The sequence below is a fragment of the Chenopodium album genome, chromosome 4, assembly GCF_948465745.1.
Source record: "Chenopodium album chromosome 4, dcCheAlbu1.1, whole genome shotgun sequence".
NCBI lineage: Eukaryota > Viridiplantae > Streptophyta > Magnoliopsida > Caryophyllales > Amaranthaceae > Chenopodium > Chenopodium album.
In genome coordinates, this window is record NC_137837.1 from 22852771 (window position 1) to 22872786 (window position 20016).

General features: G+C 37.9%; 1 protein-coding gene across 1 annotated transcript; it reads left to right on the forward strand.

Moving 5' to 3' along the window:
• Positions 1–651: 651 nt before the first annotated feature.
• LOC145627785 (uncharacterized) lies at positions 652–2367 on the forward strand. Its single transcript, XM_081680133.1, has one exon. It carries the CDS (start codon positions 652–654, stop codon positions 2365–2367), a length of 1716 nt encoding a protein of 571 aa, XP_081536259.1.
• Positions 2368–20016: the final 17649 nt, after the last annotated feature.

Below are 20016 nucleotides of genomic sequence, written 5' to 3' on the forward strand. Positions count from 1 at the left end.
CATGGACAAATGCATGCTTGATTTTATTACATGTTCCTTCGTTTTTTATTATTATAATTCATGCATGTCTAATTATTTTCATCTTCCTTACATAAAGTTTTTTTTTTGTGCACAAGTTTTCACCTCCAACTTTGATTGTACCATCTCTTTAAAAGCATTACACGCTCTCTTTAAAAGCATTACATGCTCTCTTTAAAAGCATCCTATGCTCAACTTTTTTTTCCTTTTAGTCATTTTTTAAAATTTGACCATTTTATTTTTCTTCTCATTTTCCTATTAAAACCATAATAAGATTAACTTATTCTGACTGGTAAGTCACTAAAATCCCTAGTGCTTGACCTAGGCTATGAAACCTTAGAAGATATAAGTCTTTCAAGTCCCTAAGCCGCAGAGGTAAAAGAAGAATGATTTCAATAATTCCCGACCCGACAATTTTGCAAACCCTTATGATCCTTCTTAGCGCCACCTGCCTTCAATTAATCGCGAATTTCTGTAATCATGGAAAAGTCTTTCATTGTTATCTTTTCTTTCCACCAATAAAAAAGAGGGGCAATTATTTTATGTAAGAGATGCTTTTTTCATTTCCCGCTAATATTCATTATATGTTTATCACCACTCAAACTATTGATACTGATAATGTTCTTATATGAAATGACAGGTATGTATTTGCATTTCAATATGGGATTCAATGCATCAAGGAACAAGCATGGAAATAATGGAGGGCGATGGACATCAGTCAACCCCATTTGCTTTGAAAAATGTGAATTTATGAAGGATATGTACTATCGTCTCAAGTCACAAGGGTTCATTGAAGCAAAACATCATAATTGTATTTTGCCATCTCCGAAAATAAACATGGGGAAATATTGCTCTTACTGCCACGACTATGGACATGATATAGAAGGTTGCTTCGATGTGAGACATGTGGTGCAACAACTAATTGATGACGGAAAGATCGCAATTCCCAAAGGATGGATCCCACCTATATTGTCCTTCACTAATGCCGATTTACCAAGGGTCATCAATTTTAGCCAACCCTTGTGTATCACTTTGGGGTGTAATTATCGTCGGATTTCAGGCATTTTAGTTGATAACAGATCAAATTTCAACACTTGCTCCAAAGAGTCTTTAAGCAAGTTAGGGCGAAGAAGTGCGCCTATGGGATTTTCTAATGCGATCGTAGTTACACATGATCACATCCCGAGGAAGGCAATAGGGACTATTAATCTGCAACTACGACATGGAGATTGGACATGTGATGTAGAGTTTCAAGTGGTTGAAGCTCCTAGCAACTTCTCTCTTATCTTGGGAAAACCTTGGCTCCACGACACTCAAGCTATTGCTTCTACTCTTCATCAAAAAGTAAAATTCTCAACACCGAAAGGAGTGATGATTATCCATGGTGATATGCCAGCGGCAAAAGTGCCCCCAATATACTGCAACGTGGTTAGATCAATAGAAAACCCCACACTTCAACACAATCAGCTAAAATCTCGGAATAGGGGCAATGCGATGTCATTATGGGAGTTGATCTCTAGTTCACAAACTCATCTAGATGCCCTCATTCGTCACCTAAAGACAACCACGATCGACCTATTTGAGGAATCAATCGACATCAAAGCATTCATGTCTAAGGACATACTATGCAATCGAGAATACACTCTTCTGGTAATTGAGCTAGATTTTGCTTTCCTAAAGGCAAAAACATCAAAAGATGAGAAGGATTGTCCTAAAGTATCTACTATTGGCAATTCAAGAATGAGTCATAACCATTTTGATCTTTGCCAACCATATTCTGATCAATTGGTTGATTCATTTGATACCATACTACCCAAACATGAGTCTTATGCTGGTGTTCTGTGTCATGGGAATAGGCTCAGTGAGTCTTCGATGATTCTCCAACGTCAAACCAATCATCAAGAGTGGACATTCACCGAAGCTAATTTACCCCCGAACCTATGGCATACGCAAGAACTACACATCACGCTAAGACATGGACGAAGCTACATAAATCACATATTGGTCGATAATGGATCTGCATTAGACATATGTTCTCGAGGATTCCTTTATAGTTTGGGTTACACCGATTCATATATCAATCCTTTGTCTTACACAATTCTTGGTTTTGATGATACACCACGAGAAGTAACTGGATACATCAATTTGCCCTTAAGTTACGAGACCATGGTTTTTTCTGTCAGATTTATGGTCATTAATTGTCCGACTTCATACAACTTACTCTTAGGACGGCCTTGGCTACACGAGTATAAAGGGGTTGCATCGACTCTCCACCAAAAATTAAAGTTGGTAACGCCACTTGGGGTGATTACAATTCCCGGAGACCTTACAAACGAAGTGTATAATTGAGGGTGGATCAATCCTCAAAGGTATAGGATGGGTAATATCTTCATTTTGATGGAAAGAAAGCAACCCAATCTACTTGGCAAGATGCAAAGGGAATCTACAACGACGTCTAGCAAATCAAGGGTTTACCATATCAAAGTTACAAGCTTTAGAAAAAAAAAAACCTCCATTGATGAACTTTACATGTATTATGTATTTATTTTTCAGTTGAAAAAATGTATGACTAGTAGTAAAAAAAAAAAAAAGAACCAAAAAATAAATAATAATAGTAATGAGGAATAATAACATGCTTCCTAGAGCTACGTTTGGGCCTGATTCCCGAAGAATACCCTTGTTTCGGGATACGTAGGCAGCCTTCGGGCGCGACCTTTGCACTTATCGAATTTTAATTTTTGTTGTTTCAGGATGCACGGTGCTAAAGCTTTGATGATTGACATTACCATCTTAATAGTGTAACAGGGACACATGCCCTATTTCCGTCTCTCTTTCTATATACTTTTTGCAAAGCGGGAAATGAAAAAGTAGAAAGAACTTTTGACAATGATTAAGTAATTCGCGATTGAACCCCATAGTTAAACCAATCCTCCATTTTAAAAAGCTTTAGGATGGCCCAAACCCGTACCTTTTCTTAATTTATATATTTTATTTGCGTAAAACAAAATTCTTTATTCATACATTAAGGACCAAGTACAAAAGCTATTAAGGACCAAAGCCATTAAGGACCAAAGCTAATAAGGACCAATTAGAATTTTAGTGGACGGAGGAATTTTAAACTCTTCATAATGACCCCAGGGGAATCTTTGACAGTGCTCAGCAAGAAATAAAGCCCCTTTTAGATCCTCCTGCAAGAAATGTCGTATACTAATCTCCCAATCATGTGAGCACATCATTTGGAGTATGTCGCATAACATTAACTCAACCTCTGTGGTGGAGATGTCTAAACTAGCCAAGACTAGATTATAAATGCCAACATCTACCAGCACTTCCAAATGCTTCACTCGTAGCAAGCGAGCCTTTTTTAAACCTTGTTGTAGTAATGATAAGACAAAGAGTGAAAGGCCAGACCCTTTAACTTTAGAACCGAACCCGACCACCCAATTCTCCTCAGCATTCCGTAATGTGAACCCACCCCTACTTTTGAATGCACCATCGGAGATAGCTGCAAAAGAGAGTGTGTAGACACCCATTTGTGTCTCCCCAAAACCAAACCCAGTGATGAGTGCCTTTCACGTCGAATCATAATCGAATGAAACGAAAGTGTGGAAAGGTCTAGTGTTGCGGAAAGTTTTATTTCTTTTCTTTTCTCTTCTCTCTGTTTTTGAAAACTTTATTTTAAGAAAACAGTCAATCCAGTTTGGTTGGTCCATTATATGGGTCCAATAGTGGTGTAGTTGGATGGGGTTTGCAAAGACCTTTCCAACGATATATTATAAGCCCAATTCCGATGAATATTGAGGAATTTATGGCCAATTTACTAAACTGGGCCCGGTTTGAGTTTTAAGTACGGCCCAATGATCTAGGGGAGGGCCTAATATGATTTATCATTCCTAATGCAATTAGGAATGGTTTTGGTCTTCTAGAGCATTCTAGAAGGTTCTTATCATTCTTAATTCAATTAGGATTCTTCAGAGTTTTAATTGGATCAAATAGCATTTTCGATTGAAATTATATTATTTTATCTTCCAGTACGGTAAAATTATCAGATTTTCGAAAACGCGTTGAATTCCGAATTGGCGTCCAACCCCAGGCCTTGGCGCCTGGAACTAGGATTGGCGCCAGACGCCAGCATTGGCGCCTGGCGCTAGCCACTGGTTCTGGCGCCAATGAGCCAGGGCTGGCGCCAAGGTGTTTTTGTGGTCTTCAGACTCTGTTTTGATAAATTATCTTTTTTGGATGATTTTCTCTATAAATATCGTATCAAAAACTCCGTTTTCATTCACGGATTGTCAATATTCATTCACCATTCATTCATCTACACCGATCGTTCACCAATTCTTTTCATTCTCAAGCTTTCATTAATTCTTTAGTATTCTTTTCTAAACTTTGTTTTCAACATACAAAATTCCGCATTCACAAGATCTAGAAACACCTAGCCATATTCGAAGTTGCTTTCGCCCTAGACGTGAAAGGTTTTAATTTCTGAGGGTTTGGTCCCAAATATCTATTTCAATTATTTAATTTAATTGTTTTGATTATTATTTTCCTTGAAGTTATTAACGTGTGTATTTTGTTATTAGAAAGAGGTACGAGGCATCCAAGTAAGTGCTTTAATTGATTAATTGATATTATGATGTAGACATCATGCTTAGATTGTTATTTTGATTCCTAGTATCATGTCTAGGGTGACTTTAATATTAAGTATGATTAAAAGTATGATGCCTCTTATTCTCTTCCTAATATTTATGATTGTTAGTATCATGTTAGGGTTAAAGATTTGATTTTTATTGCTTAGTGACATGCTAGGGTTTGTTATTAATCTTGTTAGTATCATGCCTAGGATCTTGCTATTATTATTATGCTTTAATATTAACATGAACATGATTATGATTATAATTGTTATAATTTATGATGATTGTGAATATTATTATTATTATTATTTTGATAATGATTATTTTATTTATGATTATTATTGTTTTGATTATGATTATAATTTTATGATGAATATTATTATTAATGATGTTGATTATTATTATGTTGCTTGATATGTATCATATTTTATATTGTTATTGCTTGATCACCTTTTATGCATGTTTAAAGGGAATTTAGTACTTGTAATCACGCTTAATAAGATAATTAATAATCTTGTTAGGGTTAATATGATTATAATTCAAGTGATCGCCAATAATAGATTTATTTGTGCATTAATGTTCAACCAACATAGATAAACAGGTTTAGGGTTAATCCTATTGATTGTATGTTAGTCAGAAAGCGCACATGAATACGAGTAGAATAAAGTAGAGGCCTATTATTAGGGCAGGTTCAATCTCTTTTAGGTTGGATTTGTACCATCATCCTCGAACCCTTATTTGGTTCATGACCTTATGGAGTTGACGATCTCTTGGATCGTTAAGGGGTGTAACCTTCACCTCGTGAATGGTTTACAAGTTCCTAAAAAACTTGTTGGCGACTCTTTTGCTCTATCTTCTTCCCTTTTGGACGCCACCGTACTTTAGTGTATGATCACAGTGGGGTTCAAGCTAGTGGGATTTAAAGGCTTGAAATTATTCCCTACAGAGTGTGTAAGGTTTTGAATGCACCCAAGGATCAGTTTTTCGTGCCCTTGAAAATATGTCCATTAAAGAAAAAAGACCCCTTTGGCCTATTGTCCATAATGTTTCGGGAATCACGAATGAAGGAATTCTGGATTCAGGTATTTTTTGAAGGAAACTTTCTTTAAAACGCAAATAGCTCGATGGCCCACCCATTGCTGCCTTTAAGCGATCATGAGAAGCAAAATCCGATAAATTTAACCAGGCCTGGTTAGCTGAACTTTGGCTCGGACCCTTCCCTTCTCGTAATGGAACCTCTGAGGAAGTCCTGCGATGCGAAACATAGGCAGATAAACTTATTGAATCTGCAGTCACTTGGTTCATAGAAAAGAAACATGTTTCGCCCCATAAGAATAATATTGGTGGGAGAGAGCCGGACCCGCGGAAGATTGAGTATGTTCGAATACCAAAACCCTTAGCCACCTCTTCGCCTATTCTAGGATCCGAAAGAAGAAGCACAAAACAAGTAGGTTGATATGTTTTAAGTAGCGTGAGGAGATGACCGGGAAGTCGAGTCATAGGTTGATCTTGAACATCCCACAACAACAACCTAAGTGCCCTAGGACTCGTAAGGTTGACGGGTAATGGGTATGTAGAGCTAGAACTCTCTCCAGAGTTATGAGGGAAAGGGAGTGTTTTGTGACTTATGATGGCCAAAATAGAGTAAGTCAAGCTTAAAGGAAATTGTAAACTTAGAGACATGGCTAAAACCGCAGTGTCTGCCACAATTAAAACTAAGGACTCTGAAGGATCACTCATACGAAACGTTTGAGAGAAATTACCTACCAACACAGGCCTTACCAAAGGGGTAGGAGAAGTAGTTGTGGGGAGAATTTGGTTAGAAAATCCCGTAGGAGAATCAACGACTAAGCGGTCCTCCAGCGACATGGAAGCAAGAGCTGCTTCATTTTCCCTATCCCTTAAGTTTTGAAGAGAAGGATTAGGGTCTTCTGAGAAAAATTGGATTAACCTCCTCACACGGGATGAACGAGAACTTTGAGGAGGCTAGTTGAGATCCATGGGAAATATTCCTATATAATAAAAAAAAAAAGGTTTTTTTATGAGTTCTCTTTTATCGTGTAGTTTAAGGAGGGATAAGGATACATTATGTGTAAGGTAAGTGATGAACTTATATATAGGCTAGAGTTTGTACTGGACCCACCGATAGCGTGTCACGAAATTCAAGACATAAGGAGATAACAAACAAAATCTCCAAACTTCTAACACAAGCTAGAGGAAAACCTATGAATCCCGACAAAACTTCTCTTTTTGGAAAAGGGGAATCTTTTCAAATAAGTTTATAAAATCATATTAATTGGTATTTTAGGTGTTCATCTCTTAGTTAAATATTCATTAGTCGTATTTTTTTTTTATGTTTATCATGAATACTAACATCTTTCCTTTTTTCCTTTCTTATCACATTATCATGTCATTTTCGTTAACAGGAGTTCTATATGGACCCGTGCTGGATCTAGACTTGTTCGTCAAGCCCCTTTTAATTGTAGAAGATCCCTTTCTGCAGAGTTCTCCCCTTTCCCGATATCAGTCATATTCTCCTCCCCCAGCTGTAGTAGCATGGCTGGAACTTCAAACAATAATGAGCAACAAAATTCGAGCTTCAGCTTAGATCCTTTCGTGGAACTTAAGGGGATGATGCAAGCCATAATCGAACGACAAGATACTGTAGAGCAAACTGTGGTGAATTTCATAAAACAAAACACACAGATGCATCCTAATGTGCCAGAATCGGAGGTAGCCTCACCATTCCCACTGGAAGTTGGAAACAATGACAGGGAAATTCCCACCAAGATTGAAGAGGAAATGACCAGGATGAAAGAAGTGTTGAAAGGTATCACTCAGGCCGAACCATGGATGGACATCCATGGGCTAACTCTCTTTCCTAAAGCGCGCCTCCCATATGGTTTTAAGATGCATGTTCTTTCACACTTTGACGGAACAGGAAGTCCTACCAACTTCTTAAAACTCTATGTTGGCGCTATGAGCCCTTGGGGTGTAGATGAACCATTGATGGCTCAGTTATTTCAACAATATCTTGATGGAGCTGCTTCACATTGGTTTTTGAATCTGGAAAATTCAAAGAAATCCACTTGGGCCGACATAGTGAGAGAGTTTTCCAACCAATATAAATACAATGAGGAAATTGATATCACGAGAAGGGATTTGGAGACAACTGCACAGAATATTAATGAAACATTTTCTTCCTTCATTACTAGATGGAGAAATAAAGCAGCTAAAATGATAAATAGGCCGAATGAAGAAGAGCAATTGCAGATGATTGTGAAAAATCTCCTTCCTGTATATCAAAAGCAGATGGCATATCAATACTTCCCCTCTTTTAAAGCTCTTATCTCAACCGGTTCATTGGTTGAAGACGCCATAAAGAAAGGAGAGATCAAGAAGGAAGACTTTAACAATGGTAACTCATATAGTTCAAGGTTCGGGGCTAATAAGAAGATCACCAATAATGATGCATCTGCTTCAAAGCCTACCAACATGATATACAACATTGGGGCAACCTCGGCATTTCAACTCCGACCCCAAAGAGAATTCACTCCTTTAAATATGACATATGCCCAGGCATTCTCCAAACTAAAAAAGGCCAATCTCATCCAACCTTTGAACCCAAGACCTCTACCAAGGAACCCGCCACCAACGTACAACCCAAACAAACATTGTGAATTTCATCAAGGAGCTGGGCACGACATTGAAAGTTGTACGACATTCAAGCATCGACTACAAGACTTGATAGATGGTGGAAGGCTCTCTGTTGGAACCTTAGCCAACAAACCAAATAACACGCAACCCAGCATCACAAATAACCCCCTTCCAAATCACAAACCCCCTACCTCCATAAATGCCATCTCTACCAACACAAATGATTTTGACCCAACCCAATTGATAACCAGAAATGAATCTTGTGAACGTGAAGCACCAGTGACTGAAATAGGCAGGTGTCTAGATAATGAACTTTCTTCCCATAGAATCATCAAGATAAGAGGTCATAACTATACCCTCCGCAAGGATCCTTTTGCTATGATGTGTGGGGCTATAGATTACGACAATACATACTTTATATTGGACCGTGAGGAAGATGAAGATGTTGCACCTGTAATGGCTATTGTTGATGATGAAGTAGTGGAAGTATCCCATTTAACTCGAGCAGGTCGACACTTCAAGCCCTCTTACCTTGAAGAAGATAATCCATTAAATGCTTTACGAAGAAAAGAAAAAGGGAAAGAACTAATGGTAGATGAAGTCAACATAGAGGATGATGCTATCAAGCGAATGAAGGAGGTCAATGCTAATGTTTCTATATGGAAGTTGCTTATGCACTCTCAACCTCATCGAAGCGCGGTCCTTAAGCATTTGAATGAAGCTTCGGTTGACCCCTCTATTACTCCAGATCAGATTGTAGGCCTTATTCATGGTGTAGACCGTACTCTCATGTTCACAGACGAAGATCTCCCTGAAGTTTCAAACCATAATAATTCATTACACATCACTGTTCGATGCAATGGATGGACGATACCTAGAGTTCTTGTGGATAACGGATCTGCAATCAATGTATGTCCCTATCGAGTGCTCACTAAGCTTGGTCATTCAAAAGATGATTTGGCACCATCAAGCCAAGTGGTTCGAGCCTATGACAACGCCACCAGAGAAGTTTTGGGTTCCATCGAATTACTTATAGAATATGGCCCAATGGCTAGGAAAGTAGACTTCACAGTGATTGACATCAAAGCATGCTTTAACTTCTTGCTAGGAAGACCTTGGTTACATGAAAACAAGGCTGTAGCCTCAACGTTACATCAAAAAGTGAAATTAATGACCGATCAAGGAGCGGTAACCATCCCCGGAGATCCAAATATCATGAACATCTCACCTATCGGGAAATCTGTGCTACACCTAGATGAAGAAGAAGGGAGTCGCTTGGATGGTTTTAATGTCTTTTGCATTCAAAGTGGTGGGTGGATAGAGGTATCTGATGAGGATAGTAATGAAGAACCAGAGGACCCAATTGAGATCTCAGAAGAAGGCGATGAACCTCTATATCAAGAAAAGGAAGAAGAACCTAGAACCCCAGAGGATAGAATTAACAATGAGCAACAAGAGCGAGAAGGAGAGTCGTGGACTAGCAGCGATAGTCGTGCAAATAGCAATGACGCACGCGATGACTTTGATTTAGATTTTGATGTTCCTATGTTTAGAGTGCCAATTCGCCCAGAAAAATTAATTTTGTTTCCGGGCTATAAACATGAACCAAGATATCAAGATCTACCAAAGTTAGAAAAATTTGATGGCACAGGTGACCCAATGATCCATCTCTGTAAGTTCGTTAATGTCCTTGCTCCCTTGGATGTCCCAGAAGAACACCTCCCTACATTATTTGATCGTAGCTTGGAAGGCGTAGCGTTATCTTGGTATTACAGTTTTGAACGCATTGGTGAAGCAACTTGGAATGAGATATCACAAGCTTTTGTTAATTGGGCTTATAATTTTAGTCAAACGGACCCTCAGAAATTGGTCTTAGTCACAACCCTACAGACAAATCAAGAAACTTTCTCTCACTTCTGCTCTCGATGTTCTGTTGTACGATCCAAGCTCCGAAATCCTATCACAGATAAAGAGTTTATGCTCATCATGCTTAAGAACCTTAATGATTTCTATTACCGTCAAATGGTTACAATGAGATACAATATTCTTGGGCATATGGAACAACATGGGTTCGATATCGACACATATAAATTACTAGACCAAGGGTCAATCCATGTGCCGAAACATCTAACAGAAGATCATTTACAGAAATTAATGAGCCTCTAAGTACGGTGTATCGTCGTTTGCACAGGCAAGGCCTTATAAGAACGAAGGGATACGTATGTGCAATCCCGCCACCTGAAGTAAATATGGAGAGATACTGTAATTATTGCAGTCAGTTTGGCCATACAACTGATTCATGTTATGATCTTCGATGCTCTATCCAAGACCTCATTGATCGTAGGATAATCGACCCAATCCACACAAGGCCTAGGACTGGACACAATCTTGTGCGACGTTTTTCATCGCAACAATGGTCATCTCAGTCTGCAATATTTCGAGGATTACTCGATGAAGGCGCTATTAAACCACTTCCTCGACGACCTGGAGCGAGCCCTATAGGAGTAGACCTCCACAAATATTATCATTATCACCAACTTCACGGTCACGACACCGATGGATGTCACGCTCTTCGCTTGCGCATCAAACATATCACCAAGATATCACATTTGAGTCGTAAAAGGTCAATATCCATTAATGTCTTATCAACTTCTAATGATGAAGAAGACCCTACGAATCTCATGACATACGATCCTCTAAGTGAAGAAATGGGACGGATGAATGTGAATGAACGATTATCTCCAGCACCACAATCCGATGGATCATCCAGTGATGAAGAACCCTTTTGGATGAAAGATGAGGAATTTGCCGTGACTGCGGATGGAGAAGATACACCCGCAACAAAAGTAGCTTCTATTCAATCAATCATGGAGCCACATATCTTTCTAAAACGGATCGACAACGAAACCAAGAAAGCATGTACTCAAGTATGTAAAGCATGGGCTAGATGGTTGTATAAAATGAAGCAGGATGGTTATGATGAAGAACCTAGCGAAGGTTCAGGACATTAACAAAGAAATAATCATGATCCACACTTCCATTCATTCTTAGCCAACCTCGTTTAAACGCAACTTATAGAAAAACCCACAAAAAAAAAACCAAAAAAATAGAAAAACCCACAAAAAACCAAAAAATAAGAAAAACCCACAACAAAAACAAAAAACCAAAAAATAGAAAAACCCAAAAAAAAAAAAAAAAAAAAACCAAAAAAAAAAACCAAAAACCAAAAAAAAAAAAAAAATCCACAAAAATGTCTCCTTTTATAACCCTAAGAACTACGTGCAGCTTGATCCCCCATGGCACACTATAACACTGAAAATCCTATAATCACCATACCCTTCATTACTTTCTTTTCTCACCACGCCATTGGGGGTACGTAGGCAACTCAGGCATGAGTTCAGCTGCTTAAACAAAAAACCAACCTTCCACTTTATATGTGTATTGCAAACAAAATAGAGATTATGCAGAATTTGGACTCATACAAGGTACAAGGAGCGCGTAAGAAAATTGTTGAGTTTCTTGACATCCGCTGAAGAAAATTATTAAAGGGATACAGGCCCATGTTCTACATCTTTGTCCTTTATTTTATTTTTTAAAGTTGGTATAACATGAGAGATGAACACCTATAAACCCTTTTGTTAACTCAGATCACTTCTCCTTATTGATTAATCATAATACATCTCCGTGTTTACATACCAAAATGGTTTCAGTAGCATGGATGAATGTCAAACAATGAGCGAGTTCTAACATCTTGGGTACCTTGAAGCATCTAATCTAACACCTTAATCAATGGCCCTTACTGACCTTTTCTTTCCTTTATCAAAATGTCATTTACTTTTTTTTTTCCAAACAAAGAATTCATATGCATTTCTTAAGTTTCCTTTTTTATATATATATAAAAAAAAAAGAAAGTTTTCTTATTTGGCATACGAATTTGCATGATTTATACATATCTTTTCTTTCCAACTTTGGTTGACTTTAATACCCCTTGTATAGGTAACCACCCAGGATAAACAGACGTCTGATTTGGAAGCCTTCTCTTTACAAATATGACCAATCCCTCTCAACAAACCAGCCTTTCAGGCCGACTAGAAAATCCCATCCTAAAAAACCAAGGTTTGATGCCCCATCCACTTACTAAGGGTCTACAATTAATGATGAAAATGGGTTATATACCCGGTCAAGGTTTAGGACGAAACAATGAAGGAAGGAGGGACCCTATCCCCATCATTGACAAGAAGAATCGCCATGGTTTAGGATATGATCCTAGCCACGACTTTCACACTCACAAAAGATCATCTTTAACACTCAATGGCCAGTTCGTTTTACAAAATGATACCGAGCCATACCATGAATTCCCTGAGCCGTGGTATGACTTTGCCTCACGAAAAATACTCCCTGGACTGGAAATCTTCTTCGCTGAGGCTAGAGACGAGGATGTGGTAGAAAAGTGGTTTTACGAGAAGCCTGAACAAAAGGAATACATTGATTGGATAGAGTACTTAAAGCATGGTGTTCTGAGAAATTTATTTTCCACAAAATTTGGAGATATTGAAGACATAGATCCATTATCACTCATAGTACCAGTTGAGGGTGATGTTCAACTCCAAATGAAAACCGAAAAGACTCAAAACCAACCCTACCTAAAAGACCCTTCCCTTAAACTTTTTTCAAAAACGAATGAGATTCATTTCTCCCACTCAGATGGCTATGAAACGGATAGTTCTTCATCCAGCCAGCTTTCCCTCCACACACAATCTGACTTTTCTGATCATGAAGACTTTGAAGCTCTTGTAGAATCTAAACATGTTTGTATGCAAGAAATTAATGTTGATTATCATGAGTTATCTGACAATGAATCTTTCAATGAGCCTAAATCATGCATGACACCTATAGAAGAGTCCATAGTCATAAATATAGGCATAGAAGGTGACATAAGAGAGGTTAAATTAGGATCTTCCCTCTCCCCTGAAGAACAAGTTGCATTCATTTCATTACTTAAAGACTATGTAGACGTGTTTGCATGGTCATACGCTGATATGCCAGGTGTGGACCGTAACATAGCTGAACATCGTATTCCTCTATATCCAGACAGCAAGCCAAAACAACAAAAGTTGCGAAGAATGAAGCCAGAAGTCAGTCTTAAGGTCAAAGAGGAGATCCAGAAGCAGCTTGATGCAAAATTCATTCGACCAATTAAACACCCTGAATGGTTGGCTAATGTGGTGATAGTTCCCAAAAAGGAAGGAAAGGTTCGAGTATGCATAGACTTCAGAGATTTAAATGCAGCATCGCCAAAGGATTATTTCCCACTGCCCCACATAGATGTCTTGGTGGATAGTACTGCGGGACATGCAATGTTCTCATTCATGGATGGTTTTTCAGGCTATAATCAAATACTGATGGCGATGGACGATACACCAAAAACATCGTTTATTACCCCATGGGGGACATTTTGCTACCAAGCGATGCCCTTCGGACTAAAAAATGCTGGGGCTACTTATCAACGTGCTGCAACAACCATCCTACATGACCTCATTCATGACACTGTTGAAGTGTATGTGGATGATATGATTGTTAAAAGCCATGACCGTATGGAACACATATCGGCATTGAAGTCTTTCTTCGATAGAATTCGAAAATACAACTTAAGATTAAACCCCCATAAATGTGTGTTTGGGGTGACTTCCGGAAAACTTCTAGGATTTATTGTAAGTCAAGAAGGAATCAAGGTTGATTCAGATAAGGTTAAAGCCATTAAGGAATTACCTCCTCCAAAGAATGAAAAAGAAATAAGAGGTTTTTTGGGAAGAATTCAGTACATCAGCAGGTTCATATCACAACTTACAACTAGATGTGAACCAATCTTCAAACTTCTTCGGAAAAATGTGCCAAAAAAGTGGAATGATGAGTGCCAAGATTCATTTGATTCAATGAAAAATTATCTTTCTAATCCTCCAGTTTTGATGCCACCCAAGCCTGGGGAACCTTTGCTCTTGTACCTTACAGTGACAGAAACTGCCATGGGTGGATTGTTGGCGCAATATAAAAAAGGTACCAAGAAAGAAATTGCTATTTATTATCTAAGCAAAAAGTTCTTAGAATATGAGACTAGATATACTCCCTTAGAAAGGGCATGCATCGCTCTAATCTACGCGACAAAAAAGCTCCGACATTATCTACAAGCTCATACAACATTCCTTATCTCAAGATTAGACCCTATCAAATATATCTTTGAGAAACCTATTCTGAGTGAAAGATTTGCGAGATGGCATGCTATTCTCTCATAATTCGATATTCAATGTGTTAATAAAAAATCTGTTAAAGGGAGAGCCATATCTGAAACGTTAGCTGATGGGCCTATATCAGGAGATGAATTCGATAACGACTTTCCGGATGAACATTTATTCAATATCAATACATCACAATGGAAGATGTACTTTGATGGAGCATCTAATAGAAGGGGGAATGGTGCAGGTGTGTTACTTATTAATCCACATGAAGTTCATATTCCCTTTTCAATAAAACTTAGTTTTCCAACAACCAATAACACCGCTGAATATGAAGCTTGCATCTACGGTGTAAAGGCAGCCTTAGCAGCAGGGGCAAGAAATCTTATAGTGTATGGTGATTCAAACCTCATTATATCTCAGACAATTGGAGTGTGGAGGGTTCGAGATGAAAGGTTGCAAATGTATACTGACCATCTCCAACAGCTTATCCCCTGCTTTGAGGAAATCGATTTCAAACATCTCCCTCGAGAACAAAATAGTTTCACTGACGCGCTAGCAAATTTGGCAGTAAATTTAACCTGGGAAGATAACGTTAAAGTTCGGTCTGTAGCTATAGAAGAAAAAAGTTCCCCAGTGATCATGGATGAAGAAATGATCGCATCATTAACTATACAAGACGAAGAGGACGCTTGGTATAGCGACATAAAAAATTTCTTGGCCACTCGAGAATATCCTGAAGGGAGTTATAAAAAAGATCAACTTGCAATTCGAAGTCTAGCCGCTCATTTTGTGATATTAAAAGATCAATTGTATCATAAAGGTTTTGATGGAACCTTGCAACTATGTATTCATGGTGAACAAGTCCGAAAGGTCATGGGAGAAATCCATGGAGGAGAATGCGGACCACATATGAACGGACGAATGTTAGCTCGTAAGATTTTGCGAGCCGGGTATTATTGGACCACCTTGGAGACAGATTGCATACACTTTGTAAGGACATGTAAGAAGTGTAAAATCTTTGCAAATCTCAACCATATGCCACCCGTCTCACTACATAATCTCACTTCACCGTGGCCATTCTCAAGTTGGGGCATCGACATCATTGGACAAATTCATCCGAAAGCTTCAAATGGGCATCAATACATTTTAGTAGCGATTGATTATTTTTCAAAATGGATTGAAGCAGCATCATTTTCCAAGTTAGGTGCAAAACAAGTCTCGAAATTCGTGATAAATAACATTATTTGTCGCTATGGAGTACCTTTTGAAATGATTTCGGACAATGGGTCGCAATTCGAGGGGCAATTGAAAGAAACTCTTGAAAAGTATAAAGTTAGACATCATCAATCTTCTCCTTATCGCCCTCAAACCAATGGAGCAGTTGAAGCAGCCAATAAGACCATTCGGACAATAATCGCAAAAATGACTGAAAAGACAAGGGAATGGCCTGACAAGTTGCCGTATGCTCTTTGGGGGTATAGAATCTCTATTCGAACCCCAACAGGAACTACTCCTTACTCCTTGGTGTATGGGATGGAGCCCATCCTTCCCATAGAAATCGAAATTCAATCCTTACAGGTCATGAATGAAAGTGAAATCTCTGAAGATCAATGGCTCAAACTTCGGAATGATGAACTTGCCTTAGCAAATGAACGAAGGTTATAGGCTCTTCACAATACCCAACTTTACCAACGACGCATTGCTCGATCCTTCAACAAAAAAGTTCGAGATAGAGACATCCAGGAGGGTGATTTGGTGCTAAAAGAAAATCGCGCTCCTCTTCATGATCCTCGGGGCAAATTTAAACCAAATTGGTCAGGACCATTCTTGGTCAAACATATCACTCCTGCCGGGGCAGTACAGTTAGTCGATATGAATGGTGATACTTTCCTCCACTTCACCAATCTTGATCAGCTCAAAAAGTATTACGCTTAGTATCCATACCCAAGTCAATACGGGTAAAAAAAAAAAAAAAAAAAAGGATCTTCGCACGTACTTTGGTCAATAAAACAGGAAATTTCTTGTCAATGTATGACATTTAATAAACTCTAAGGTTGCATACGAATTATAGTTTTTATAATCTCGTCTCCTTTAGATTTATCGATTGTATATTTAGGCTTTGATGTCATTGTCTAAACTTTGGACCTCCAATACGGTTATTAAAATACATGATTGGGCTCATAAAATGGAATATTCTAAATCATGATCTCGTAATCATAAACTTTAAATTTCAAGTAACAAATGTCAAAGTTTAGAGCAACAATGAGTTGACTTTTAAAGAAAAACTTCATTCCAATGAGAAATTCCAACCTTAAAAACACAATGTTACATAAGATAACATTCGATCCTAATTCGATGCTTCAAATGCCCATAGTGCTAAGGAAACCCTAGACTTATTACGTGAAAGTTTCAAGTGCAAAAAAAAAAAAGAAAAAGGGGCATTTAAATCTTTCCGTTCTTGACTTTATCATTTCTCTTCCTTAATCCTCTTCGAATTGCTGATCGAGGGTTCATCCTCTATCTTTGGCCTTTTAAAAGAACCCACATCTTTGAGAAGCCACCCTTCATAATAAACATCAATAATCGGATCTCTTAAGACAGGGAGAAATGGAACTTTCTTAACCCGTTCCCAAACTTTGAACAGATCCCTCAACATGTTGGTATCTATCCAATGAGTGGTACATTCATCAGTGGGAAGATCCTTTAGGAAGGTTTGTCGCTGCCCGAGCTGCCGAAGACACCTCCACGGATAATAAAAAGTGATCTTGTTGATACTTGGAAGCACTACACCCCTTTTGTTAGCAGTACTATATATGACTTCTTTGATCCCCAAATGAGAGGTTACCCATTGGATTTCACCTTCAAGGGTAAAGCTCCAAGCATTACTTTTCTTTACCTTATGATATAAGGGTGAACAACCCCTACTAAGGATAATCTTAGGATGGTACTTGATTTCGTTCAAAGGTTTCACCAACTTAAACTTCTCCATCAGCCACAAGTGAAGCACCAGTGGGCTCCCCTTCATGAAGGTGTATGGATGTTCCTTTTGATGATCAAGACTAAGGACCAATTCTCCCAAGATCAATGGCCCTAATCGGCCCCCATAAACCATTTGTAGTGCATAGCTAGCTACATTGTTATGACACAACCCAAGATCTTCCTTGAACAACAAAAGACCCATGAGGGCAATCAAGCATGCTCGACTTCGTGCGGAGCCATATGAAATATCAAGTTTAATACTGGTACCTTTTGCTTTAAAAGGTTCGAGGACATAATTGATAAGGATGGAATATTCATGATGGAAAGTCATACCATCATGATAAGATATGCCTAAAGCCTCATGTAAATAACCACTAGTAGAAGTACACTTTTTGTGGTAACCAATGGTCCACTCATAGAAAAACCCAAGAGGCCTTCAATTTCTTCTACCATTGGCACCATCTCCCCACCTTTAAACCTAAAAACATGCTTTTTCTCATCCCAATATTTTGTAGAAGCATAAATAAGGTCATAGCAAAGTGGAAGTTTGAGAAGAGGAAGAAGGGAATCAAAGAAGATTTTTGCATAACTTTTCTCTCCTAAAGCAACCTCTACCCCCATGGAAAATAAAGTGTTTTTGTAATCTACTTCATTGATTTCATTCAAGTAGCTGGGTTCTTTTCCTTTCATATCCATAATTTTGAAAGAAATTTGAAGAAAAGGAGGAAAGGGAAACAAGAAAACTAAGTATTCTTGTTTCAAAGGAGAATAGAAGTGAATGATTATGATCACCCAAACTCATGTCTTATATAGGCAAAGAAAAAACCCCACCTTACATTGAAACACCTATAAGATTTCATGCATTTAGTCCCACCACAACATGCAAAAATCCCACATATAAGCTTTCATGCATCTAGACCCACCACAACATGCAAAAATCCCACCTTACATTGAAACACCTATAAGCTTTCATGCATTTAGTCCCACCATCCACAACATGCCATTTTTCTTCATGCAAACTTTATTTACATGCATGTGTTATGATAACAATCAATTGTTTTTTTTACTCCATATTCTCATGGTTAAAGTACCCGTGAAACTTGTTTTTTTTGTACATGAATAGTATGGTCAAATAGAATCAAATTAATCCTTAGAATGTCTTTTTAGCTAATTTTACGGTTACACTTTGATATGCCTCAAGTTGTTTATTATTATCTCCGTTCTATATGGAGTCTTTCAAGCCGATTTTTCAACCATGTGTAATGAACGAATAAGTTCTTTATCGAAATTTCCAAAGCTGGTTTTTCAACCACAACTGATCAATAAATCAAAATTTTCGAGCCGGTTTTTCAAACCGCAACCAAAATTCCCAAAGCTGGTTTTTCAGCCACAATTGATCATTGGTTAATTGACCAAGACTTTTTAAGCCGATTTTTCAACCGCTATCGAGATTTTCCAAAGCTGGTTTATCAACCACAACTGATCAATAAATCAAAATTTTCGAGCCGGTTTTTCAAACCGCAACCAAAATTCCCAAAGCTGGTTTTTCAGCCACAATTGATCATTGGTTAATTGACCAAGACTTTTTAAGCCGGTTTTTCAACCGCTATCGAGATTTTCCAAAGCTGGTTTATCAACCACAACTGATCAATAAATCAAAATTTTCGAGCCAGTTTTTCAACCGCAACCAAAATTCCCAAAGCTGGTTTTTCAACCACAATTGATCATTGGTTAATTGACCAAGACTTTTTAAGTCGGTTTTTCAACCGCAATCGAGATTTTTCAAAGCTGGTTTATCAACCACAACTGATCAATAAATCAAAATTTTCGAGCCGGTTTTTCAACCGCAACCAAAATTCCCAAAGCTGGTTTTTCAACCACAATTGATCATTGGTTAATTGACCATGACTTTTTAAGCCGATTTTTCAACCGCAATCGAGATTTATCAAAGCTGGTTTTTTAACCACAACTGATCATCAATCAAATATTCAATTTTATTTAAGCCAGTTTTTCAAACTGCAAATAATTGGCGATAAAGTTTTAACCACAGTCAATACGTTGTATTTGACCGCAAATATTCTCACGCCACATTTAAGCATATGCTTGATGATTATTAGCATTTTGTTTTACTCTAGTTTCTTTATAAGTTCTATTTAAGGATCAAAATTTACTATCTTTTTCTAATCATTGATCATCATTTGTTCCAAATTCGATCAATGAGGGGCATTCTGTAGACACCAAATTTTGATCCCCTATTTTCCATACTTTTTTACTTTCAATTAACTAATAAATTATAATAATAAGATCTGATTTTGCTAACGACAACCGCAATAATTAGACATAAGAGACAAATTCAAGTAGTGTTTATTTATAATTTTGGAGTATACAAAACTCTTACAATTTGTACTCCTAATTTACGAACAAAATACGAGGTTAATTCGAAGCATAACTCGAACCTTGTACACTCCGTGCCGGGAACTTCAAGTCGTCATTTA

Bases quoted from the DNA above. Each gene is read 5' to 3' on its own strand.
- LOC145627785 (XM_081680133.1), top strand. From the start codon at position 652: ATGACAGGTATGTATTTGCATTTCAATATGGGATTCAATGCATCAAGG.